This window comes from Alligator mississippiensis, chromosome 13 (genome assembly GCF_030867095.1).
Source record: "Alligator mississippiensis isolate rAllMis1 chromosome 13, rAllMis1, whole genome shotgun sequence".
NCBI lineage: Eukaryota > Metazoa > Chordata > Crocodylia > Alligatoridae > Alligator > Alligator mississippiensis.
In genome coordinates, this window is record NC_081836.1 from 45,436,564 (window position 1) to 45,464,415 (window position 27,852).

General features: G+C 44.3%; 1 protein-coding gene across 1 annotated transcript in view; it reads left to right on the plus strand.

Annotated features, from left to right (window-relative positions):
• Positions 1-27,852, plus strand: part of IQCK (IQ motif containing K) — a 91,118-nt gene that overhangs the window by 3,337 nt on the left and 59,929 nt on the right. The window contains exons 2-4 of the mRNA XM_019494748.2: positions 85-140; positions 3,604-3,742; positions 8,858-8,955. Coding sequence (XP_019350293.1) covers positions 85-140; positions 3,604-3,742; positions 8,858-8,955 — 293 coding nt within the window. The remainder of the gene's footprint in view (positions 1-84; positions 141-3,603; positions 3,743-8,857; positions 8,956-27,852) is intronic.

The window sequence follows — 27,852 nt, forward strand, 5'->3', positions numbered from 1 at the left end:
TGTGACTCTATTCAGAAAAATAGCGACAAAATCTTTATTGGAATGCGAAGGGGTGTTTTCTTTTGTTTGTTTTTTCCTTTGTAGAGTATGAAGCAGAGCAGCCTGCTTTTCCAGGTCTTTCTGAAGCAAAACGAGACTCTGTGAGTATGACTTGAGAGAAATCCATTCAGGGAACACTTTAAAGGTTTATTGATTTTCACTGGTAAAGATAAAGCATTTGTAAAGTATCCCTGAATTAATTACATGAATATGAAACAATATTCTGCAAAAAACTGTTGTTAATCATCAAACCTAATATTCTACAGATTGCTGCATTTCTTTAATGAGACTCTAGTAAGGTTGCTAGGCCTCAAATTAGCTTGCCAGCTGTGTTTTGGTTGTCATGTTGTGCTGTTCCTTTGCTCTGTATGTCTGTTTCATTCGTATGAATTGGCAGGATACTGAAATATGCAAGCGTTTTATTTACTAAACTCTTCCCATCAGGCAATGGCCTGTGATATACAAGAAAAAAGCAAGCAGGCAGAGTAAAGGAACAATGCCCTGTTTACACATATGTGCTGAAATTGCCTCTCCCAACATCCTGCTCTTGCAAAGATATTAGTGTGGACCTTTGGGACACCACCTGATGGTGAGTTTAGAATATCCTGCACTGGGAGTGGACACCCTCATGGTGGGGAGTCCATTGATTCTAGTGCTCTGTTCATTTAAAAAACTTTAGATCAGATCCAGAACTAATTTAAGAGAGTGCAACTCTGCAGAAGTCAGTGGTGCAACACGTGGATAAGCTGGTTTCAAGCCAAACATTGTAAGATTTTGTTGTTGACTTTGGCAGTGGTTATAATTAAAAAAAAAAAATCTTGTGTCTCCGAATGAATAATGAGATAAATTAAGACAGACCACTGATAAAAAGCCCACTGCATGCAAGGTACCAAAGTAGGTGCATAAAATTAACTTAAAACTGAGGTTTGATCAGCCTAAATTAAATGCTTTGTAAATTCAAATGAAGCATTTTGGAACTGTCTTAATCTACTATGCATCAGTTAGCCTAGTTTGTTTCTTTACAGGAACAGTAGCATTTTACAGGGTAATTTTTTAATAGCTACTCTATGCTAACCTGGATAGCACATTTGTTGCCCTAAGGAAAAATGAAACCATTATTTTCTGTTAATTTTATGTAAATAGAATGGAAAACTGATGATGGTGCTGTTAGTTGGGGCATAATATATCAATCCATTTCAGTTTCCCTGAACTTGTACTCATGAACATAGTGGAATGACATTCATTTATATGTTAATGAAGCTCTGCTAATTTCTCAATTAGAACCTTGCATGAATTAACAAAAAGGTCTATGCTTGTTTTAGCAACATGCAGCATATCATGTGTATTGGGAATCTGGTCCTACTATTCAGTAAATGAGAAGCATGCTCAGAAAAGCCAACAAAATTTGGATATACAGTTGGTTGGTCAGTAGAACAAATGTAAATAGCAAATTGTAATGGTAATGCAGTTTAGATAGCAGTGCGGGGGCAAAACTAGACTCCTGGATATCCAGGGGTCAAAAAAGACCATGGGCAGAAAAAGCAGGATAGGGACCGTGCCCTGAGGCAACTGGTGGCTTGGTCTTCCACAGAGACGCTCTGGTAGCCAGCCAGAGCATCTCTATGGCTGGCCCTCACCCTGGTGCTGAAGCACACTGCCTGCCTGTGCAGGGCAGACAGCATGCCAGCTGCAGGGAGCTGAACCTGGGCTCCATGCCAGTAAGTGTGGGGGAGGGAGGGGAGGGAACAATGGGGGGGACCCCACCAGCCCCAGGCCCCTGGATCGCTGCCCCACCTGGCCCCATCCACCACCTGCCCCCCGAGTCCCACCAATGGCAGCCATTCGGGGGGTCTGGGTGGGGCTGGGCAGGGCAGCCATCGGAGGTCTGGGGGAGCAAGCGGGGGTGGGCATGTGGGCCCTACAGGGGGCAGTAGCCCCTGCAGGGGCCATGTGGACCCTGATGGGGGGACTGTAACCTCTGTTGGGGGGCTGCGGCCCCTGTGGAGGGGCTGTAGCCCTCTGGCGGGCAGTCCATTAGCTGTGCAGGGGGGTTGTGTCCTGCGGGGGGCAGGGGAACCACCCCTCCTGAGCAGCCCCCCCTATAGTACCGCCACAATCCACCCACACTTACCCACACACCCCATGGCCCCGCACATCCTTCCACAGCCACCAACATCCCCCTATCCCCTTTCCCACCGCCATCCTGCAAACCACACATCCCCCCAGCATACACCCCGCATGCCCAACTGCCAGACAGGATGAGACCGGCTGGCAGGAGCTGTGGCCGCAGGGGCAGCTGTCTCCACATCCTGGTTAGTGAAGGGGTCACAGGGAGCTCTAACTGCTCTATGGTAAGAAAACCAAAGGCAAACAGCAAAACATATAGGTATTTAGAATTCATTTTATTATGATGATAAAGACAGCAGTAGGCTTCCAAATTGCTTTAACACTGTAGCTATATCAATAAAACATTGCCCAACTGATTGCTGTCTCTCACTCTCTCTCTCTTTATGTATAGTGGTCTTTTAATTGTGGAGGAACATGGATTTTGGGGTATTGAGTGACTTTGGGATTTTTTTATCAGGGGTTTTTCAGTTTTCAAATAGGGAACACCAGGATTCCTGCTAGAGAGGCAAGTGGTAGGACCCAGGCAGAGGAGCCCGGTCAGAGCTGGCACCTTGGACCCAGCTGGAGGTGGCTGACCTCCTGGCCAGTTTGGGCAAGGAGGACATGGTTTGACAGTTCAAAGCAGGCCACCACACTGGAAACATCTTCCAGGCAATAGCTGCCCAGATAGCCAGGCATGCATGGCAGTAGTGCTGCACAAAGGCCAACTCTGCAGCCACAGCCCACTGGCAGCTAGCACAGAGGAGCAGATGCCTCTACTGGCTGTGCAGTCCCCATCTGGGTCTGGCAGGTGTGCAGAAGGTCACAGCCAGGCAGCAGCCCCCACTGCCAGACTGCTGCAGTGAGTAGAGGGTGAAGGGAACTCTCAGGGCTGGTTCTGCAGTCCAGCTGGCACAAGGGGTAGTGTCCCCAGGTACCAACTGGCTGAGCCCCAGAAGCTCCTGAGAGCAAGTAGCCCTCAGCTACTTGCCAGGGCAGATTTTTGTACCAATGGGGCCAGGACAGGGCGGCTTTTCATGCTGCTGGGGACAGCACAGGTGCTGGCCCTGGGCTCTAGCTCCCCTTGGCTGCAGATCCAGGAGGAGCAAGGCAGGGTTATTTTGCCCCAAGTGGCACAACTTTCCTCACACCAAAGTGCATGTCCAGGCATGTGTGCTGAGGCATAAAGCCCCATTTGAAATTTGCACCGCTTCTATTTGAGCTGCTGCAAGTGCACGTGCTTGCATGTGTGGACACGCCCTACAGGTTTTTCAATGCAAGCTCTCACCAAGGTGTCTAACTAAAATATTGAAATCAGTTCATTTTTAAATTAGAAATTCAAAATCTATTTTTGTGGACCCTGTGTTTCCTTACCTGTTGAATGGACTCCTGAATGTTTTCACAATGAAAAGTTAAATGGGCTGGGATGTTTATGTCAGTTGCATTTATTTACAACAGGTTTCTTCAGATACTGGAATTTTGCAGCCTTTCTGTACAGAGGAGTTTTATTCAGCTTCTTTCGATTCTACTGTTACCCCAAAAAAAGTTTTCTTATCCACACTAGCACCTCCTCCAGAACCACCTGATCCAAAAACATGTAAGTAAGGGTTTAAAATAAGGTGTTTACTTTGTTAGGAACACAGAGAATATGGAGCAGGCAGGCAGCAGAGAGCACCGGCAATATTACGTATGGTGCAGAGGGAAAGAAAGCATCCCATTACAGCACAGAAGGGTAAGCATAGCTACATGTGGCTACCATTCCTGACCATGGATGAGGAACTGAAGAAACACCTATGACTTTGAAAGGGGTATTGTTACTCCAGGAAAAAGAAAAAACCTTGAGCCATTTTTTTTTACTGCCTTCCACACCATGTTGGGCTATGCCTACAAGCCAGCTTGTCATGGGGAAGGATACACATGATGGCACATTAGGTTATATTGTGCTGTTATTTACCATAGTTTCTCACATATAACATGCCTCCAAACATTATACACAGCTTGTTTTTTAAACAAATTATGAAGAAAAATAAACCTATGTTATGGCTTCAGAGAACAGGGATAGAGCCTAATCCTTATCTGATTCACCCTCTCTTTCTGCTTAACTAAAACCCCACAGTGCCTATACACAAGGAAGGAGGTTGCTCCAATATGCTGGAATTCCACCATGTTGGAGAAGACTCGATTAACAGAGTCTGCTGGAATGTTGCAATTACCGTGCTCCTGCTGCCTGCCACGTCTTGTGTATTAGTGTCCCTGGGCTTCAAAATGGTGGTGGGCACTTTAAAGTGCATTCGACAAGCTGCTGCCATTTTCAAGCATAGGGACGCTGATAGAAAAGACGCTCTGGGTGCTTTAATTAGAGCGGCTCTCAGAGCCACTCTAATTAAAGCACCTCCTCCCACTCTCAGAGTGTGTGTATAAATGCCCCTGGTTGCTGCTGAAGACTAGCCTTCATGGGTGGGCCTCTGATCTTGAAAAGAGCTAAAGAGCTGTGTGAGGGGCAAGACTTTGGTTGGGTGATATTTTTTATGGACCAACTATGTAGCTGGGATAAATTTAGACAAGCTTTCAAATGCGAGACATTCTTTGTCAGGTCTCTGATCACAGGAACCAGGCTCCTCCACTCCAGTTCCCTTCATTTGCCCAGTCTACAGCTTAGCTTTCTGCTGCCTGCCCAATCTAATGCTCTGCTTTCTGCTCCCTGCCCTGTGCTCCCTGCCCAATCTGATGCTCTGCTTTCTGCTTCCTGCCCTGTGCTCCAGTCCCAATCTGCTGTTCTGCTTTCTGCTTCTTGTCCTATCTTGCTGTGCTGCCTGTTCCCTCTCTGATCTACATATGCTGCACACAGAATTAGGCTGCCCATGCCACTTGCGGTAGGTTGGCCACCCCTGCCTTAATGTATAATTATACAAAGCTATTACAGACATTACCGTCCTCTTTACCTGTATGTGGCTTTTCATTCAGTCATTTTTATTACAACAGGAGAAAGGCAAGCATTTTCTCCCTCTGATCTTAATAAAGTCAAACCAGTATCAATAGATGAAGGCTATCATTGATTCTGAAACCTTTCAGGTTATAATATCTTTCCCCAGCTGTTTTTATTCCAACTATATTCAGCCTCTGAATCATTATTGTCCCATCTTCATTGTTCTGATTTCAGCTTTTCAAAATTCACGGTCCCAGTAACCATATATCTTCTTCTAGGTATTTTGCACTTTACCCTTCATTTGGTCTTTTATCCCTCACTTTTTTCATCTCTTATTCCGTATGCCTTCTCTTCCATTTACTGTAACCCATTAAAATGTCTATTACTGGTAGCGAGAAGCAGTAATATTCTGAAGTCTTAATGTATTGTACCCTTCCATTTATGAACATTCACTGGTAGTGTCTGTCGAGAAGGATAGATTAGGAGTGTGCAGCGATGAACAAACCCTTTATTCCTATGGTGCATTCTTAGGAGACAAACATTTAACAAAGTATCCTTACTTCCCACATCAAGACCTGAATGCTTAGAGCAGTAGCAATCAAGACTCTGGACTGAGGACAGCAATTCAAGTGTTGAGCACAGACAGTTCAGCTCAGAACAATTTAGAAATCTTGGGACTGGTAAAAGAACTGTCTGGAAAAAGTTTTTCCTAGTGTTAAGCCTGAAACGGTCTTTCAGGAATTTGTGGCCATTACTCCTGCTTTTCCCCAAGGGTGCCTGATGTAGCGGTAAGCTGCTACCAAGTCCCCTCTCAGCCTTCTTTTTTTAGGCTGAAGACACCCAAGACCTTCAGCCTTTCCTCTTATGGCTCGCCTTGCAAGTCTCTGTTTATATGGGTGGCTCTTCTCTGGACACTCTCAAGTTTTTCTACATCCTTGTTGAAATGTGTCTCACCTCCCTCCCTGCACTGGGCTATTTTTTGCTCCTTCTGCCCCCTTGCTCCCCTCATACCCTGGCCCTGATCAGGCAGCCTTCTCTACCCCCATCCCACAAGCTGTTCCGGGTGCAGCCAATTTTATCAGCATTTGTCACTGCTGGAACCAAGCAAGCAAGTCCCGGTGGGAGGAGGGGCAGGAGAGATGGGGGTGTAGGTTTGCTGGTGGGGGGACCCCACCCCACCCATGGGTCATGCCTGCTATCCCACCCCTCACATGTTGCACCTGCCCACCCCTCATAGGTTGCACTGGCCCTGTCCACCCCACCCACAAGTTATGCCAGCCCTGCCCCTCCACCCACAGGTTGTGCCAGGCCCCCAACCCCACCCCACCTGTCAGTCTTGCTGGCCTGCCCACTCCACTTGTGGGTCGCACCTACCCCCATATCCCCAAGCAGATCCTCGATCCCCTCCAGCCTGTTAGACCCCCACTGCCAACCACCCACCATCCTGCCTTACCTGATATTGGACAGCCATTTTGATCTGATTTAACTTTCCCCTAATACCGCCTAGCCCGGAAGGCTAATCAAAATTGGTCTGCACTTGGGATACCATTTACTGGAGAATGTTGAGTGCTCATTTTCAGTGCTCTAAAATATTTCTTCTCCAGGTTCACAGTCTGGACAGATTAGAATTTTGGAAAGGGTTCTTTTTTCTCAGTGACTTCATTGTCTTAGGTTGGATTTTTCATAGGAGTCAAAGGGAGTTAGCCTAAATGTCACTGAAATGTGTGAGTTGGACATCTATCTCCTTTAGTTTCCTTTAAGAACTTAACATTGTAAATTATTATAGAATTATAATAATTGCTAACAAATGGCCCATCAAGAATGACAGGCGGGGAGGGAGGCTGTGTCCAGCCCCATGCCCCTCTTCCCTGCCCTCCCCGCCCTGCTCTGGGTCCAGCCCTGCTCCACCCCCTTCCCCCTCCCGCTGCTTCCAGTCTAACCCCCACTCCCCTCGCTGCTTTGGGTCTGACCCTGCTTCCCCCCTCCCCCTGCTGCTTTGGGTCCAACTCCGCTTACCCCCCTCCCCATGTTGCTTCAGGTCCGACCCCCCTCTAGCCCTCCCCGCCTGCTGCTTTGGGTCAGCCTGGCCCGCATCTGCCTGCCTCGCTGCTCTCCTCCCTGCCCACCAGCCCCCCACTCCCTGCTGACTTCTAGGGGGCGCCGCCACCATTATACCCCTGCTTCACTCTCAGGCAGGAAGGCGGGGGGAAGCCCCACTGCTTGGGCTACTGGTGCATATTCCCCACTGCCAAACTTCCCCAGCAGCAAAGCGAACTTAGACCCGCACAGCCCAGGCCACCCAGCCAATCACCACTGCCCTCTTAGCGGTGCATACGCAGTTGACTAGAAGCATTATGGATAGACAGACACACAGACAGACAGACTGAGCCTTTTATTATATTAGAATTGTAATAATTACCAAGATTGTCCTGTCAAGCACCCAGTTTGTGTCCATATTATATTATATTATATTATATTATATTATATTATATTATATTATATTATATTCATAGCATTATCTGATATATCACCAGTTAATAATATTTCATGGGAGAGAGATAAATATCTTTCTCGGGTGATATATCAAATAATGTCATAAATTAGATAACTACAGTTCTTACTTTCCAACAGAGTAAGAGAATACTAAAACTGGTTTAGTCACTATGTTGTTAATCACCGAGTTTTTTCATTAATGTGACCTACACGTTATTGAAATATTTCTTAGGAATGGTGCTCTGATTTGATTTATCTTTATCTTCAAGATTATTAAAAACAAAAAAGTAGGTCAGTCTGTTCTCAGCTAAACCAGTGATACTAATGGATATACAGTGACATAAATACAGAGTAACTGAAGGCAAAAATTCACTTGCTTAATACAAATGTTAAATAATTTATGTACACTGTATCACGTGGTTTGAAATCCTATTAAAATTTGAGGTCTAGTGAGTCGTTTTTTTCTCTTTAAAGATTCAGGTGCTTTTTTCAAGATACCTGGTTTTGGCCTTATACTGTTTTTGTTGAAACTAATAGGAGCTTTACCACTATCCCTAATCAGAGTAGAATTAGATCAACAACTCTGCATTTTGCAATTCTAGTCTTAAAACTCTGTATTATATTTAAACATATATATGAACTCTCTCCACTTCAAGGAGAACAACCAGGAGTTACCGTTGTCTGAAGATGTGTTAGAACACATCCAGCAGGACCCTGAAGTCCAGATCCCATCTGAGTATTTCACTTCCCAGGTTGCAGGACTGGCAAGCTGGGTGGGAAGCAAACCTTGAAGCAGACTTGCTGGCAGGTTCGGAACTGCACTGAAGGAGACCCATCGGCAAATTTGTTAGGTTTTTCTGGCCTTTATGTGGATAGCTCATGATGTAAATCCTTTTAAAAATGGAGATAAAAGAGAGAAATCAAAGCCACCCAAAATGCAGATTTAAGCACTCTCATCTCATCTCTTGCTTCTGTCTAGGAATTCAGCTTCACAACCAATGACTTTAGTTTGTGAAGAAACAAACAAAAGATGGAAAGATACTGTTCGGAGAGGTTGGGGAGAAAGCACTGACTTTTGAAACTTATTTAAGTTTATATATTTTTTGTGGCTTAAGAAAAATGAAATAGATTTTGTAAATAGATCTACATTGAAAGAATCTTATGTTTAGCACAAGTTGAAATGGAACTGATAAAATGAATTATGTTTGGGGGTTTTTTAATGTTATTTCAAATGGATGTCCTTTTCTCCATATAATCCTTGTTTAAGTGGGAAAATGTATTGTTTTTGTCCAGGTTCTCCAAGAGAATACTTAGAATATTATATATTTCCAATACTTTTACCAGGAATGGCTGAACTGCTACATCGAGCAAGGAAGGAAAAGTGTTTTGAGGTTAGTTCTTAGCGTTCAATTTAAGAGTTATTTTAGGAAGTCATAGCCTTCAAATGAAATGTCTCTCTTTCATTATTGTGTCTTTTATAAGCAAAATAACTACAATAACATAAAATAATATATTATATATCATTATGAAATTATTATAGCATTAAGACATTATACACAGGCTTTCTTCCAGTAACTTAGAACAGATTGTTTACTACATAACACCCATCAGCATGACAAGCCATAAGATGTGACTTTTCTCACACCACGCTTTTTTAAACATCCAGTTGTATGTAGCCCAGAAAACTTAAAAACTTTCTAATTAACACTGGGAGTCACTTATTTAATAATGCATTAATAATGTCACAGCGTTAATAATGCTGCCATTCATTTTCACAAACGTACTCTTAAGCTGTCAGGGTATATTTAGTCTTAGCGATCCAAGTGCTGCTCCCTTTTTATGCTTTGCAATCCAGGGTTCTAGACTTGTACCTGAGCACAGAACTTGGACTGTCATATCCCTGGATTGTTGGGGTTTAATTTACAATAGAATTTTTAATAGTTTTCTATCTGATTTACTATTACAATTGCCTCTCTTGCCCTTATTTATAAGAATCTGCCTAAATTATTCTCCTGTAACTCCAAAGGGGAAAAAAATCAACTGAAAAAGTATGCATTAACATGTTCTAGTGAGAAATGCATACCAAATGTTTAATTTAATAAGATGAAAACTGTTGTCTACCCTTCATAACAGCAATGATGCAGAGGTCATTTCTTTGACTGTTACCTTCACTTTGGAGGGAGTGTGGCATTCTTGAGATTCCATCCTGCCATTTATTGTGGATGTATCTAAGGTCTTTTGATCGTTGTCAGATCTTGCTGATGAGAACTACTAAAATATGTTGGAAATGCATAAAGATGTATTTAGGATGAGTGCAATTATAAAACTCACTGCATTGCCACCGTTTAGTAGACAGCTTCCCAGTGCTGAACTGGGAAGCTCTTTTCAGCATTTTCTAACAAGATTTGCCCCAATCCCTACTTGCCCCAATCTTGTGGAGGTCACTTTGTCTCTCTTTCCACTCCTATTTTGCATCTTACAGTATGTACAGATACTCTCTGTCCCAGGAGTGATTTAGCTCTGCTTGTTCCCAGACTTTTTTTCCTCCAAGAGTAGCCATTTTTACTGTGGGAAAAAGAACCTGAACATTTGTACACTCACGGGTTTCCACTGAGAGTAGCAACTCTGTACAGGGCCTTAAAAAGTTCCTCAGACCAGAAGCTGCCTCTTACTGAGCCTATGAAGATTGCCTAGCATAGTAAGACTCCAACATTGTCTGGGTCCCTGAGGTGCTACATTAATGCAAAAAATAATAAAATCATCCCTGCATTTGTACTTTTAATGACAGAGCTCTAGCTTTGACACACTTGGGTATCATGTATGTAAGGCAAATGTTGGAGTAATGTGGTAGCCATGATTGTCCAGCAATTATGCGAATCAAGGATCTTTGTGGGTGGTATCTTTTATTGGATAAGTAACTGCATGGCTGGGATAAAGTTAGATGAGCTTTGGAATGCAGGGCATCCTTCATCAGGTCAACTGATGAAGATGACCTATTTCTGTAGGAATATTGATGGCATTTAAAATTATTAAAGACATTTCTAGTATATTATTAAAGAAAGAGAACAACTTGTAGCATGGGATAAACACTGAGAGAAAATCACATTGTAACATAGTTGTTTTAAGGGATTTACTAATGACCTTGTTTGAATCAATAATGACTTAAACCCAACTGTCTAACATCCTTGTAGTATCAAGTAAAAAATGTGTATTGTTAACATGTAAAATATATTTTTATATATAGGGTAAATTTTCATGTTGGTTCTCACTTAATTACTACAGAAAATAGGTCATTTTGGTTGCAAAAGGGAGTAATGTCATTACTGAAGAAGGAAATTTGGAAAGCAAGATTATATTATTTCATGTGTCATATGAAAGTTACGTTCTGTGGCATCAATTCCTGCTCCTTTTGTGTAAGAAGTAGCAAAGGGATAGATCTTGCCACTAGCCATATGAATGAATAGTAATGTTAATTTCCATTGTTGACCAGGTGCTTAATGCTTGAGCAGTCTATTTCCGTATGTGTTTTGAATACATAGATTCTAATTGAACCTTGCATGTAGCCAGCCAGCATTCATATAACCAATGCATGCGATTTTGTGGATTACAAGCAAAGTTAAGAGCCTATCTTCCATTAAAAAACCCCCTAAACTATAAGAATGTTTTCTTAAAAAAAAAATTGATGCCTTACATCTGCTTCATCTTTATTATAGCGAATTTCCCTTGGGTTCTTATGTATATTTGGTATTGGAAAAAGTAAATCTATATTTTAAATATAACATGTACAAACTTAATGAGAAAATGTTCTTGAAACACGACTCTAAGGACATTTTCAGTATTTCATGAATATATCTGAAAAATATTCAGCTACAACCCTTACACATGTAAATTGACATTCTTGTTTCTTTAGTTTAGTTCCTTTAGACATTTAGTTTCTTACTTTGAATACACAATGCAACATTTTGTGTACCTCTGCAGATAAGGTATATTGAAAATTTGGTGATATATCATATTTACATAGGATGTTATCAGCATACTGTAAGTTTGCCTCTTTGAATTGTTTCATGAACAGCATGGAAAAAAACATTTAATTTCATAGTCTGGGATTCTAATATGAATGACATATGAGTGTTTATTCCTAAAAAATGGCTTTATCTGGCTTTTGGTCAATTAAGCATTTCCAGACTAGCAGCTGTACTATTCTTTCTAACTGACCTCATCAATGAACTGAAATATGGATTCTTTTTTTTCTTATGGAAATATGGATTTCTTTTTTTAACAGACATTTTTTCACTATTCAAAACTATAATAGCTTAATCTTTGGGCATCCTTTAAAAACCCACTACAGTGTGTATGCATGTGTATTTGCGGTGTTTAATTTGAAATGCATTTATTTATCACATACTGGAATACCCCAGGCCACCTATTAACTGTTGTGTACATTTTTAGTTAAACATGAGACTAGGAAGCACATTATGAATTGCATATAACGTGTCTTCTATCCATTCATATTAATCTGTATTCTGTAGCCCATGTTTCACTTACTTCCTTTTCTATTTCTTTAATTTTGATGCTATTAAAAATGGCTGCATTCACATTATGGACTGTCCCCTGGTGAATAACTGAAGACTTTTCAAAAGGGCCAACCAATGAAATTCAGTATCTTCTCTACCATGCCATTTTGGGGACCTGCACCCTCCTCCTCCAAATCAAAACCAGAAATGGCCAGTATGCAAGCTTTACCCTGAGGTTTTCTCTTGAATGTCAGATGTCAGCAGCCTGGAGGTCAGAGGCCAAGGCCCCCCCACCCTCCCAGTTGGGTGGATGGGACAGGCTGGTGGTGTGCCCTGTCCATGGTGGCCTCGGGTTCTCCTCTTGGGGATCGTTTGCTGCTTCAAAATCCCTTCTTTTGTATCCTTTTTCCCTCTGTGATGACTCTTTCCGTCCCTGGCCATCACTGATTGGTCTCCCTGTTGTCATCATACTGTCCACGTTCTGTCCTGTTAGCACAGTCCTTTGTTTTACAAACCCATACAGGTGCACATATTAATTTAGGCTTTTTCTGGGCGTCCTAATTTGGTTCATCTACCAAAACTGGAAATCTCAAGGGCCCTGCAGTTGGGCACTGTGACCTGGTGCCACCTTATCTTATGTTACGGAACAGTGTAGTACGTGACTTCAATTCCCAGCCTGTGTGTCTGCTTGCTGCTTGCCTGTATCAGACACAGTGGGCCTTGAAGAAACTTTTTCACAGACAGGCTTTTTAAAAATCAGTTAACCCTTGCTGTTGCCCTGGACCATTATTCTAATGCATATCTACTTTACTATAAGCCAGAAGCAAACCTCTAAACACCATTTTCCAGCCATCAGAAATGTGATATGTAAAATTTCAGGAGGATCTTTTGTAAGGGCAATTTAGGAGAGAAAAGTAAAAATCACACCAATTATGGGATGCTCTTTCTGCCCTAATCATGAATTCCTAGTAAACACTGGGTGCATCTATACAAAACTCTTTACTGTGGAACTGACTAATTAGCTCCGCAGTAAAACATCACCATGTGGCACTATATTGCAGTAAACTAATTAACTCTGCTGTAGGATAGTACTGCACAACATAAGTACTATCCTACAGCAGAGTAGTTCTATTCAGCGAAATGCATGTGTAGATAGATGGTGATGGGGCTGGCTGGGGCACGAGATGCTACAGTGCAGGGGCTGTCTGCTGGCTAGCCCTGCACTGTAGCAACCTCATGCCCCAGCCAGCCCCTCCACAACATGTTGAGCTGATGGGGAGCAGCTCCAGGCTGGAAGGCTGACCCCCTGGACTTCCTGCCAGGGCTGCACCACCCCAGCTTAACATGCTATGATCCCAGGCACACATGTAAACACTGTGCCTGGAGCATTAAACTCTAGCACGAACTACACTGGAGTTTATTCCGTCACATTAATATCACATGTAAATGCACCCACTAACAGCCCATATGTTTTGCATTGTAGTCAAGTCAGAAGTATGAAATGATTAAAAAAAAAACGCACTTAAAAATAGAGTTTTTTAAGTCTATTCCAGATATAACATTATATGTTACATGCATAACAAACATGAATATCTATTTCATATTTAGCAATGTATTGGTATTGGTAAAATGTATTTTTCACCTCTCAGAAGATGAAAAGGTTACTCCTAAAATCAAGCATTTGGTACACTGTAAGCAAACTGCATTATTATTTTTGTCTGCTCTTTGCCAAATGTGTGATGCTTATCACAGCATGGTTTCTTTATTCAGATCAAGTTAATAAACCAGGCTATAAGTAATTCTGCTTTTTTTTGCACTCTGAACATTATATCCACTCTAAGATGACCATGTTTGTGTCTCCACAATTGAAAAGGATTGGGAAAAGTGGTCACTTGGGAAGGCCCACTTTCCTAGCCTCATGACCTCCAATCAGTGGTGGAGTAGATAGGCAGCTAAGCAGAAAACATCAGCAAATCTGTCCAAAGAAGGAACACAATTAAAATAAAAATATAGAGGTTGTGATTCATTCCTTTTAGTATTTCTGGTCATAAATATTGTAGCAGTGATCAGTAGTGTCACTAACACATAACTGAGTTAGCTTAACTGAAGTAATTGGAAAGACTACCACTAACTTCAGTGGGACCTGGACCAGGCTTACCTTGGACATGTTTTAAATTAGCAATAGGAGATTCATATTCAAATTGGTACATCTGACTGATCAACATATTTATTTAAAAAAACATGATATGGAAATCCTCACCAGTGTGCGCAGTGAGTATCGGCTTTTATACTGAATATATTTGCAAGGTTTGTTGGCCATGTTTTGTGTTTACTTGCAATCTGCAGCTCCTTTGGCACCAGTGAGGTGACAGGAATGTAAATGAGAACACAAATTATTCAGTTTCTCTCTCTCTGTCTACTATTATTTAAAAAAAACCCATGTAAAACCATTGTTTAGGTATTATACTTGATACAAATATGAGACTTTCCAAAATGCTATCTTCTTTTATGGGAATTTAACTCTGAATCTGGTACAAAGTGCTTGCTTGGAACCTTGTATTTAAGCTGTTTATCCCAGGATCCTGGTAAACGTTACCAATTTTACTTCTCTCCCTTGTTCCCACTGGGACTGTTTTTTGTGCCAAAGTTATTAAGAGAGCAAAGGTCTATTTCCCATGTCGTTATTTCTGGATGCTTCTCTACAAACATTTATTTGAATGAGATTCTTGTATTCTTGAACTAGAGACATTGTTTTAAGCAAGATGAAACTTTCATTTCAGTTACATCCAGCAAAAGGACAGGTGATTGTAACAGCAGAAAGTGGATGATTGGCATTGCTTATGTACTTGTTTATGCCAACGCATGGCAGTTCTGCTTTTGGCCACTAGTCAGGCAACTTTCACATAGTTTGTTCTGACAGATCTTTGACAGAATCTTGACTCGTGCCAAGAGTACATTTTAGCTGGACATGCATGTGCCATACTGCATCTATGTAATGGTTCAAAGCAAAGGCAGATTAAAATTAATGGAGAGATTTGATGGTAACCAACAGTGTGGTTATGAAGAGCTTGTCTTAGATGTGAAGGGCAGTAAGGGAGAAATCAGGAAGATGTGTGCTTTAAAACCTAACGGCTGGACAAAGAGGTTGTCATCATTAGCTGATTGGAGGCAGGGGTCAACATTGTGATAATGAATGAGATGAATGGGAGAAAGGAAATATGAAAGGGCATTCAGGATGAAGACAAGACACTTAGGTTTGATGTAACAGAGAAGGGGGACCCAGCTGTGGACTGCAGAGAGAGGGGTGACATGCTCAAACCAACACATGAGGCAACACATGAAGCAACAACTGATCTTTGACCAGTGTTCTGAATGGAAATAAGCAGTATGAAACTGCATTTGCAAAGGCTAGAGAAAGAAGTTGTAGTAACTAGAGGTGCATCAATACATCAGTCCAATATCAGATTGGCACTGATATAAAGAAAATTGATCATATATGAAATCGGCCTGATGTGGCTGACAATTTGGGCAATAAATGCCCATGTGTGCGTGTAGCCACAGCGCAGAACATAGGCAGCAAGGAGCACAGCTGGCAGCTTGGAGAGCTGTGTGCAGCTGGTAAGACTGGTGTGGTGGAAGGGGAGGGGGGAGGGATGTGGCGTGTGGGGGCAGATCAAGGCCTCCACAGTGAGAGAGGGGCTGGAACAAGCACTGCCTAGCTGGGGAGGGCTCAGGATGGAGCTGTGGCTCGCCCAGGGGGGGCGGCTTCTGCTGCTGTATGCTGCTCATCCAGGAGCCACTGGTCCAGCACTTGCCTTCTCATCTGTTGGCTCCTGCTGCTGCTCTCACCGCTCGTTGGGGAAGTCATGGGAAGGGCGTGTGCTCCCGGAGCTGTGTGGGGCAGGGAGGGCTGGGCTGGGGCTGCGCGGGGCTCTTCCTGGCCCGCCCAGCCCTGCCCTGCACAAGTCCGGGGGCACATAGATTCATAGATGTTAGGGTCGGAAGGGACCTCAATAGATCATCGAGTCTGACCCCCTGCATAGGCAGGAAAGAGTGCTGGGTCTAGATGACCCCAGCTAGATGGTTATCTAACCTTCTCTTGAAGACCCCCAGGGTAGGGGAGAGCACCACCTCCCTTGGGAGCCCGTTCCAGACCTTGGCCACTCAAACTGTGAAGAAGTGACATGTGACATGACCCCCCCCATCCCGGATGAGTGGCAAGAGCAGTGGCAGGAGCCACCGGACAAGTGGGAAAGCGCTGGACCAGCAACTTCCAAACCAGTGGCGTGCAGTGACGGAAGCCTCCCCCCCCCTACCTCCATGGATGAGCTGCAGTTCAAGCCCATGCCCTCCCCAGCCCCACTCCTCCCTCACCATGGGAGCCTTGATCTGCCCCCCACACCTCTTCCCTCCCCCCTCCCCTTCCTTCCACCACACCAGACTTAACAGCTGCATGCAACTCTCCAAGCTGCCAGGCTGGTATCGGAAATTGGATCGGTATCAGACAATATGGCTCCTTAAAAATTGGCTATCGGTATCAGCCCCAAAAATCTCTATCAGTGCACCCCTGATCCAGACACCAGATGACAAGGGCCTGGTACTTTTGTAGCTGAGTGGATGATTAGCAAAGGCCATATCTTAAGAGATGTTATACAGTAAATACTGGAAGGTCCAAAGGGAAATCATTAAACACACCTATACATGTGCTGAACATCTGCTGCAACACGTGCTAATTAATGTGATTAATTAAGTCTTCTGGAGTGTGCTAATTAATGCACTCCCGCAGCCTCCACATCACGTCTGTTTAGCATCCCCACACTTCAAAATGGTGGTGGGGGCGCTTGAACTAAAGCTTGTTGAACAAGTTTAATTAGAGCAAGTTGAACGAGCTTTAGTTCAAGCACGCACGCCACCATTTTGAAGCACAGGGACCCTGATACACGAGATGCAGAGGCTGGCTGAAGCGCAGTAATTACTACACTCCAGCAGACTTGATTAATTGAGTCTGGTCTGTAATTACAGTGCATCGGAGTAGCCCCCCAGCTCATGTATAGGCACCCAAGGTGTAGAGGGAAAGGAAAAAGACAGACTAGAGGGAGAACCTCTGGAAACCCCACAGGAGGGGAAGATGAGGAGGATCCTTGAAGGCAGCTGAAAGAATCATAGAATCATAGGGCTGGGGCGAAGGATCATCGGGCGAAGGATCATCAGGTCCAGCCCCCTGCATGAGTAGGAAAGAGATCTGGGGTCAGGTGACCATCCAGTCTTCTCTTGAAGACCTCTAGGGTAGGTGATTGCACCACCTCTGGGGGGAGCTTGTTCCAGCCTGAAACTATCTTCCAGGAGTTTGTGGCCATTGTTTCTAGTTTTCCCCCAGGGTGCCCTGATGAACAGTTGTTCACCGAGCCCCTGATGTACACCTCTGATATAGCAGTAAGCCACAATCAGGTCCCTTCTCAGCCTTCTTTTCTTTAGGCTGAAGAGTCCGAGATCCCTCAGCCTCTCCTTGTATGGCTTGCCATGCAAGTCTCTGATCATATGGGTGGCCCTTCTCTGGACCCTCTTGAGCTTTATATGTCCTTGTTGAAGTGCGGCACCCAGAACTGGATGCAATACTCCAGATGCAGCTGCACCAGTGTTGATAAAGTGGGAGAACCACTTCTTTGGTTTCACTGGAGATGCATGCCAGAGTTTTATTGGCCCTAGCGGTTGCTGTGTTGGATTGCCAACTCATATTCATGCTGGGATCTATTGTTACCCCCAGATCCCTTTCATTTGTAGTGCTGGTCAGGTTAGCAATGCCCAGCGTGTAGGTGTGCTGGGGGTTCTTCCTTCCTAGATGCAGCACTTTGCATTTCTCTACGTTGAACCTCATCTGGTTCCATTCTGCTCAACATGCCAGCCTGTCTAGGTCTGCTTGTACCTGCAGCCTATCTGCAGGTGTGTTCGCACAACCCCATATCTTGGTGTCATCCGTGAACTTGGCAAATGGGCTTTTCACCCCCTCATCCATTGTTGATGAAGATGTTGAACAGCACTGGGCCAAGTACTGACCCCTGGGGTATGCTGCTACTCACATCTCGCGAGGATGACACCAATCCATTTATTTGGACTTTCTGTGTCCTCCATCGCAACCAGTTTTGCACCCACTTAACGGTTCTGCAGTTGAGCCTGGTAATATTTTCCAGTTTGTGGGATACCAGGTCAAAGGCTTTCTGGAAGTCAAGGTATATGATGTCAACCACTTTTTTCTCATCCAGGTGATGAGTCACCTGATCATAGAAATGAGGTTGGTCAGACAAAACCTGCCAGCAACAAAGCCATGCTGGCTGTCATTCAGTATCATGCCTTCTGCAAGTTTGTCGCATATAGCCTCTTTGATGAATGTTTCTAGGATTTTCCCTGGAATAGAGGTTAAGGTAATTGGCCTGGTCCTCACACTTCCCAGGTCCTCACACTTCCTTCTTCTAAAAAAGCAATTGGAGAAATAGAGAGTTAAGAGAGAAGAAAATCATGGACTATGGGGGTGAGGGAGATTAGGGAAAGGTCAAATGGAGGCATTTGTGGTGGAGAGCAAACACATTTCTAAGAGCATGAAGGGCAAAATTATGAGAAGTGAGAAGAGAAGACAAGATGAGAGAGATGAGGAAGGGATTGTCTAACTTTGTCAGTTTTCTCTTGAAATAAATCAGTAAGATCTTGTGGAAGAAGAAACAAAAGCAAAAGGAATTTATTTTTTTTAAATTTTAAGATAGGATTTTGCAGCCCAAAGCATTATGGGGACCAAATAAACAACCTAACACGTGGAAACATTAGTTTTGAGAGCATCCAACTTCTGGGTGTATTCTCAGACATCAAGCTGATACGAATAATGCAAAAGCTTAATTTTTATGTTTAAAATGGAATAAACCGTTTATATAACCTGGTTTATTCCCCTGTTGTATCTGGATCTTTTCCTACAGTTTTTTTTTGTCCTTTATCCTGTCTGTTTTCAGTTGTTTCTGGGAAAAGACTTTTTCACTTCTTTACATTTGAGAATTGAGCAATATGTTCATTTTTTTCAGAATAAAAATTGAACAAAATGTAAAAATTTTTTATAACTGTTATTCTGATATTTCATTCAGCTTGCATGGGAATAGTCACAGGAAAGGGAGGTTGTAACTGAATCTCTGACAAAATACATTACATTAAAAAATACAGCAAGGAAAGGAAAGTGAATGGTAAGGTAATCATTAATGACCTTCATAGCTTGCAGTGAATTCATCTAGACATTAATGATATTTTTGCAGTGTATTGTACAAAACGCATAATGTATAAAATAAAGAATGGAAAACGATTCCTGTGTATAAATAGTTTATAAACACATCTGCAGGTTAACAATACACATTGTGCAAACCTTTCCTGTGTTTATCCTGATATATGCAGCATAGGAGGAATGTGCCAAATGCAGGTCAATTTATGTCACTTTTTTTCTTCCTAAAGGCGGGCTGCTGTAGATCTTCATATTTCACTAACAATGGAACAGTATATAGTATAAAAAAAACACCTACTGGCTAAATTCATCTCTGGTATTACTCTACTTACTTTAATAGAGATATACTAAGGTGAATTCAGTTCATTATTTTCAGTGATAACTACACCACTATTTTGATTAGTTATTTTATTCATTACAAAGGAAAGAACAAATTACCTCAGACAGAGTGAATGTGAGATGATTTTTACTTCCCTGTCAAAGAAGCATAGATTTTACCTTTGAAATAATTCACAATGAAACACGGCTCATTTACTGTGCGTACTTTAATACCATGCCTTAGAATAACCATTTTATAAAGAGATTGGTCCAAAATCTGCCAGTGGGTTTCAGGTGCAGTGAATGTCACGATTTAGCCTTGCAGTAAGATTTGGCATCTAACTTAATCTAACGAACGGCTTTCTTGTGAAAGAGCTGGCTCTTTAAAGCACAGTACTACGGCGTGTTCTTAGGCTGTGGAACCACAGCTGTTATTGTCATGACAAGCCTAGGGAGTACTCCTCTGGGAGACTGATTTGTTCTTACATATCTGAGTTCTGGACTAGAGGTTAGCTGCACATGAAGTCTGAGAGTTCACTATGAAGCAAATGGAAAAAGAACCTGAAGCTGAGACCTGATAACTGTTTGAACTCTCTCCTCCCTTTTTTCTAAAACAATGCACTTTCCTCTATGTGAAAGTCAATTTGTGTGTGCACATAACTGTTCTTCCTGATTCTTGTGTCAGATAGTGTCCATGGATGGCATCAGACCTTCCCAAAGCAGGAGAAAACTTACTGGAAAACTCATAGGGTGCATCCACACATGCAGGTATGTGCACTTGCAGCAGCTCAAATAGGAGCAGTACAAATTTGAGCTGGGGATTTTTGCCTCACTGCACATGCCCAGACATGAACTTTGGTGGGGGGCAAGTTGTGCCACTTGGGGCAAAATAACCCTGCCCAACTCCTCTTGGATCTACATCCAAAGGGAACTAGAGGCTGGGGGTGCTGGCCCCAGCAGTATAAAAACCTGCCCTGGGAAGCAGCTCAGGGCTTGCTCTCAAGAGCTTCTGAAGCCTGGCCAGTTGGTACCTGGGGACACTACCCCTTGTGCCAGCTGGACAGCTGAAGCAGCCCTGAGAGATCCCTGCACCCTCTACCCACTGCAGCAGTCTGGCATGGGGGCTATGACCTGCTGCCACCTGCAACAGCATGTGGCCCCAAGGCTGCATGCCTGCCAGACCCAGATGGGGACTGCATGGCTGCAGCAAAGTATCTGCATCTCTGGGCCACCTGCCAGTGGGATGTGGCTGCACAGTTGGCCTTTGTGCAGCACTACTGCCATGTGTGCCACTGCCCTGCTATCTGGGTAGCTATCGCTTGGAAGATATTCTCAGGGTGGTGGCATGCTTTGAACTCAAAGCATGTCCTTCCAGCTAGGTCCCAGGTGCCAGCCTTGAGCAGGCTCCTCTGCCTGGGTCCTGCCACCTGCCTCGCTAGCAGGAATTCTGGTGTTCCCAATTTAAAAACTGCAAAATCTTGGATAAAAAAAAATCCCAAATTCACTCTTTAAAATACACCAAAATGCATGTTCTTCCACAATTAAAACAAAAGACCACTGTATATATACTGTATAGAGAGAGAGGAGAGAGAGAGAGAGATCAGTTGGGCTATGCATGATTGATATATTTACAATTTTAAAGCAGTTGGGAAGCCTACCAGTGTCTCTGTCATCATAATAAAATACATTCTAAATATCTATATGTTTTGCTCTTTGTTTTTGGTTTTCTTATCATAGAACAGTTAGAGCTCCCTCTGACCCCTTCACTAACTAGGATGTGGGGCCAATTGCCTCTGCAGCCACTGCTCCTGCCAGCAGGTCTCATCCTGTCTGGCAGCTGGGCATGCAAGGTGTGTGCTGGGGGGGATATGAGGTTTGCAGGAATGGGGTTGGTTGGGGCGTGGGGTGATGCTGTTGGGTATGTAGGTGGGTGTGGAGTGATTTGGGCTGTGTGGGTAGGTGGGGGATTGTGGAGGGACTGCGTGGGGGTGCTGCTCAGGAGGGGTGGATTCCCTGCCCCACACAGTATATTGACTGCTGCCTCCCCCCCGCAGGGCCCCAGCCCCCATCCCCCCCAGGACCCACAGCTCACTCCCACAGCAGCAGCGGCTGTGGGGTGCTCAGGGCTTGCCAGGAGCAAGCCCCACCATGGCCCAGCCAGCCCCAATCGCATCAGAGCTGGCACCGCCTGTGCAGCCTGTCATGGGTGCAGCATGTCACAGCACTGTGCACCTTTCTGCAGCCCCAAGCCACTTGCGCTGTTACCCAGGGGCCGGCGCTGCTTGCAGGAACCACATGTCATGTCAGGCTGGGTCCTGCCCCACAGAACCGGCCCGGTGGCACACAGGGCCCATGCTCGCAGGATGCCTGGGGCAAAAAGTCGTGCTATGCCAGGCTGCACCCGCAATAGGCTGCACAGGTTGCGTCAGCTCTGAAGCAATCGGGGCTGGCCATGGGTGGACTGGGGGTCCTGAGTGCCCCGCTTACACTACGGCTGCAGGGGGAGGAGTTGGGAGGGCTGTGGGCCCTGCGGGGGACCCATGCCCCCCCAGTCAGCCCTCCCCCAACAATCCCACTCCACAGTCCCCCCCACACAAGCACCCCCCCATACCCACAATCCCCCCCAGCCATCCGTACTTACCCCCAATGGCGCTCGGGTCCTGATCCTTGCTGCACTTCTGCTTGCCTTAGCATGCTCTGGGGGGCGAGTCCTGCATGCTGGGGCAGCAGAAGCACTTAGAGAAGCTCTGGCCATAAACCAGAGCATCTCTCCAGAGGACCCCGGTTACCTCAGCACGGGCCAGGACTGTGCCTTTTCCCACTTTTTTCCCTCATGTTTGTTTTGGGTTTTTTTTTTTGATACCTGGATATCCACATATCAAATTTTGGAGCCATGATGCAAATATGCAGCGCAGGGAACACTTTTTCATTCACAGAATGCCTTTTGCAGCATCTCAAACTGGTTTGGGATGCTGCAAGAGGTCCGTATGTGCTCGTCTGGATGCACCCATAGGGTTTTCCAAGATCTTTCCCTACCACTGGGGAATTGCTTGTAGCTCTAGAGGGTGGTGACCCCTTAACTGTATGGACTTCCTGGTTTCTTTGTAGTTAGACACACCTCACATGCTGTTCCTGGGTGTGACAGGAGTGCCTCTTCTGGAGTCCGTCTATCGGTGACTCTGCCCTCCTGTGATGGGCCAACTGCCTGCCTTCTCATCTGCCATGCCTTGATCTTAATTAATTAATGGATGTTAATTGGCGGGAAGCTGACCATTTATTGCCTTGGTGCCAGAGGGCGCTATCTGCGGCTCCTTTTCCTCCCCTACACCGCAGCCCAAGCCTCACGGATGATACTGACGTGGTTTGATCTGGGCCTTCTTACAATTTGGCCCTCCCCTTGTCCTCCCTGGGCTTTCCACAGTGCTGTCTCGCTCTGTCTCGCTTCCCCCTCCCCTCTGGGGCTTCTCGTGGTCCTTGCTCTCTGGGGCTTCTCACTGCCCCCTCTCTGGGGCTGGGGTTCCCACGCTGCTGTGGGTCCCCTATGAGGCCTCCTCCATCCCCCATTAGCCTCACCCAAACTGCCGGTACAACAGCAAACACAAAACACAAGCCCCTGGGCTATAACAAAATCCAAGCCACCCGGCTAAAACATCATTCGGCTAAACATCCTTCAGTCCCTACCAGGGACTCTGCCCCTTAACAGCATCAGAAGCTGGTCGAGCAGTCAGGCCTCTCCCCTTCGCTGGTCTGGCAGAGCTCCCTTTCCCCTTGGCTGCCAGTGGGGAACTGCTCTCCTGGCCTCAGGCCTGGGATTTATGTGGGAGCCAGGCCCTGCCCCTGCCAGTCAGTTGACCAAGTGCAGGTGCAGCCAATTCCCTCCTTAACTGGTTGCCCCGGCAACCGGCACCTGGGTTCCTGCCTCTGCTCTGAGAGTAGCAGGCACCTTAGTGTCCTGCTGCACTGGGTCAGCTGTCTAGCTGTTGGAACAGTAAATTGGTCTCCAATATGTGCCAGTGCACTACTTGCCTTTCCTTTGAGAACATGTCATGTAAAGCAGTAGGGACCAGCCTTTTTGACAGGAGCCCCACCAGGTTAACTTCATACCCTCTCCAAGTGCCACTCTGATCCCCTTCCCTTGCCTGATCTGAACCCTCTCAAGGCAGGCCACATCCTTAAAGTGCGGTGCCCAGACCTGGATGCAGTACTCCAATTGAGGCCAGACCAATGTCGCGTAGAGGGGAAGTATCCACTCTTTGGACCGGCTTGAGATGCATCTTTGGATGTAAGTCAAGGTGCAGTTGGCTTTACTGGCTGTGATCTGGCATTGGGGGCTCATGTTCATCTTGGAGTCAATAGTGACTCCAAGATCCCTTTCCACCTCTGTGCTCTCAAGGGGGGAGCTCCCCAGCTTGTATGTATACTGTGGATTCCTTCTCCCCAGGTGCAGCACCCTGCGTTTATAGACATTGAAGCCCATCTTATTACCATCCGCCCACTTCTGTAGTCTGTCTAAATCTAATTGCAGCCTCTCTCTCCCTTCGAGCTTGTCTACCTCCCCACATCTTGGTGTCATCGGCAAACTTGGACAACGTGTGTTCCACCCCCTCGTCCAAGTCACCGATGAAGATGTTGAATAGTGTAGGCCCCAGGACCGAGCCCTGGGGAACCCCACTATTCACATCCCGCCAGGTCGAGTACGACCTATCCACCACCACTCTCTGGGTGTGCTCCATAAGCCGATTTCTGACCCATCCAACTGTGTCGGCATCAATGCCACAGTTACTCACTTTATTAATGAGAATGGGGTGAGAGACAGTGTCAAAGGCCAGAAAGACTACGTCCATGGCAACACCATCATCCAGGGATTTCGTTACCTGGTCATAAAAGGCCATCAGGTTGGTCTGGCAGGACCTGCCTTTGATGAACCCATGTTGATTTCCCCTGGGCATGATCTCCCCTGCTGGCCCCTCACAGATGTGATTCTTGATGTGATCCATGATCCTTGATCTTCTTTGCTACCTCCTTGAACTGCCACATGCTGCACACAGAGGCAGCCCTGCCACCCAGGGCACTCAAGTGCTCAGTTATGCCTTTGATTTCAGAGGGTTGTAGTTTATGACCAAAGTGAAATGGTTCACTAGAAGTAATAATGAAAGAACTCACTGGCCTACATGACAGCTAAAAACTGTTCCATGCTTCCTGTCAAAGAAGCTGGTTTTTGCTGTGATAGAGGCACAGGATCTTCTGGAGTTCCACCTCTAATAGTACAAGTGTTCACTGTGCCTAACAGGCAACTGAGGCTCTTCATCTACAGTTTCAAAGTATGATTTACCATCCATGAGCTCTCACTTATGTACAGATGCTTGTTTTGTATGCAGTGTTCAAGTCCCTTATAATAAATTATTCAGTTGGAAAATACAGTCTCATTATAAATATGAAATCAGTTCCATTTAAAAATGTTCATACTTTTTAATTTTGAAATTCATGAAATGCCCATATCAGAGCCTGTAGGTACAGCTACATAAATTATAAGAAAATTAAAGCATACTAACCTGACAGTATTAACTGATGAACATGGAACAACCTACACAAGAAAAAATCATGTTAACCCTGCCCCTGGGCACCCCATAGGCAGAAAAAGTTGGGGTATGTGAAGCTTTGAAGTTCAACACATTTGTGTTTTATCAGAGTAGCAGGAGAACAAATCCCAGAGTCTCAGCCGCCAGCAGAGAACACCTGGTCTGCACTTTGCACCCTCAGGATCGTGGGCTTTCAGAGAGAGCACTCTTGCTTCTCCCAACTGTTAGGGTGGAGTCCTGTTAGGGTGGAGAGGTATCCTCTAGGAAAATGAAGATTATAATTATTATTTCCTCAAAGCCTGTTTTGAATTGCAACTGGAACCACATCTTTATGGTACTGGTTTTCAGCCTGTGGTCTGCAGACCCCTGGAGGTCTGCAAAATATGTCTAAGGGGTCCATGAAAGATTACTATGATCAATCAAAAGATTACTATGATCAATCACAATTCAACAGGGGTCCACACTTCTATTTGAATTTTTTTAGGGGTCGACAAATGAAAAAAGGTTGAAAACCACTGCTGTATGGTATGCTGTAGTCTAAGCAAGCAGACCCACATTGTATGAGTTTTTAAGCATAGTGTTATGTAAAGCACTCCAGAGTCCTCCCTGGTGGTGGTAAAGGCTTAGACAACACTGGGGAAGGCCACATCTAAGAGTAAAGGTCACAATTATTTTGCCAAGCATAGACAAAAATAGTGTTCTTGGCAACATGTGATCACTTTGAATTTAAGACTGCCCAAGGATTGTAAACCAGCTGAGAGATGGACTGATTTAGGAGGCAGCCTCCATTGACAAAGAGCTTACTAAGGCTGTGATGGAATTGAATGTTGCCCTACACTTAATCAGTAAATCACCCTTCCTAGACAGTCTCCTAGGTGACTTTAAGGGAGTGCAAAATTCATTCCCTGTGAAAGGATCTACAGCCCTGGCCCTTTAAAATTCTCCTTGGCTTGCCAAGGGGTGTCTGTGGAAACACAACCTGCCAATTTTCCTAGTCACAGGCAAAGACTAACTGTAATGATAAAGGATGAGCAGTTGTAGCTACTAACTGTTTTAAGGCCAAAGGAACAGAACCAGACTTAATACAAAAGGTGATTTTCTTTTCTGAAATAGCTGCAAAATATGTTCCAAACTGCAAATGCCATTAATTATTTCTCTGTTGTTCATTGCATCTGCCTGCTGCTCCCCGGACTCGGCAGAGAATCCTTCTAGTTGGTCCTAAATGCTGCTTGCTGCTTTTGTCCCTGAGTCATTAATTCTGCCCTCTGTTCTTCATTGTAGGCATGAAATTCTGCCACTTGGCCCCAGATGCTGGCTGCTCTTTTTCAACTTGATTCCATGATCATTTCTCATTTGTGCTGCTTTTGCATCGAAGTTACTGCTCCTGGCTAGGGATTCTCGAGGGGAGGAAGGGGTGGGAGGTAAATTTTTGTATTATTTTAGAACGTGGAATATTTGCCTGGGGTTCCAGTTGTAAGAGATTTTGGCGCTCAGTCCTTAATTTCTTTCATAGTTTCATAGTTTTCCTTCCTTCTCTTTCCCCTGAGCTGGTTTCACCTGATTTTTTATCTCCAAATGGTCTGCTCAGTTCTGTGCGTTTGGTCTGGGATGTTATTTGGCACTTATCCTTGATTCCTAGTAATGTACAGTATATTTGAATATCTGGATGTACACATGTTTTTTTCCCACCTCCTTCTCTCGACCACTCAACAGATCGTGTTTTTAGTGAAACAGTGACACAATGCTTTGCCTGTTCTCCATGTGCCTGAGTATGCACAACACGTCCATGCTGGCCCCCAACAAAAGGAAAACAACATTACCACCATTTTCTTTCTCTGCCTCAGAAGTGATTATATCTCCCAGCGTGCCCCTTACATGTTGGATTGCTTGCTTTTTTCAACAGTGTGTATAATAGAATAGCGTTGGCAGCCCTTGCTAACTGTATGGAACAAGACTTCAAAACTAAATAGTGCTGTAAACACCATTAGAAACAATACATCTTTTGTAAAAGGAAAAAAGCCCAACCCTGTGATTATACAATTTATTTATGGTTAGCAAATTTAAATAATTTTCAGACTATTTGCATTAGATGTCTGTTTTCATAAAGTGATATTTGTTTTGTCATTAATAATGGCTTGTAGAAAGTGACAACGATTTTGAATTGAATAGTAAAGCTGCAATTTAGGAGAGAATAAAAGTTTCATTTTACTACTGTAACTAGCAACAACAGAACTGTTTATCAATGCCTAATGGGAATGCAGTGCATTCAGACAGTATCTTGAGCAAAGATGTGGCATCTGAGTTGCATAATATTTGATTTCATTAACCACATCAAAGCAAAATTTGTAGTTCTGTGTTCTGAGTAGCCTTTTCTCTTTTTTGCATGCATGTCAATTTTGGTATGAACTGTAATTTGGCAAACCAGAATTAGCAGGTCAAGCATTATCCTCTTTTCTAAAATTATTGTGGTCTAAAAATGTTTTTATTGAAGCCCCTCAGATCTAAGGTTTCAGATTATGCTAATGTTTGTTTTTATAATGCTAAAAAGAACAGATGCCTAGGCCTGTGCAGTTGGGTTTCATTTTGTTCTTTGAACATTATTACAAAACTTGGAAGTCACTCCTA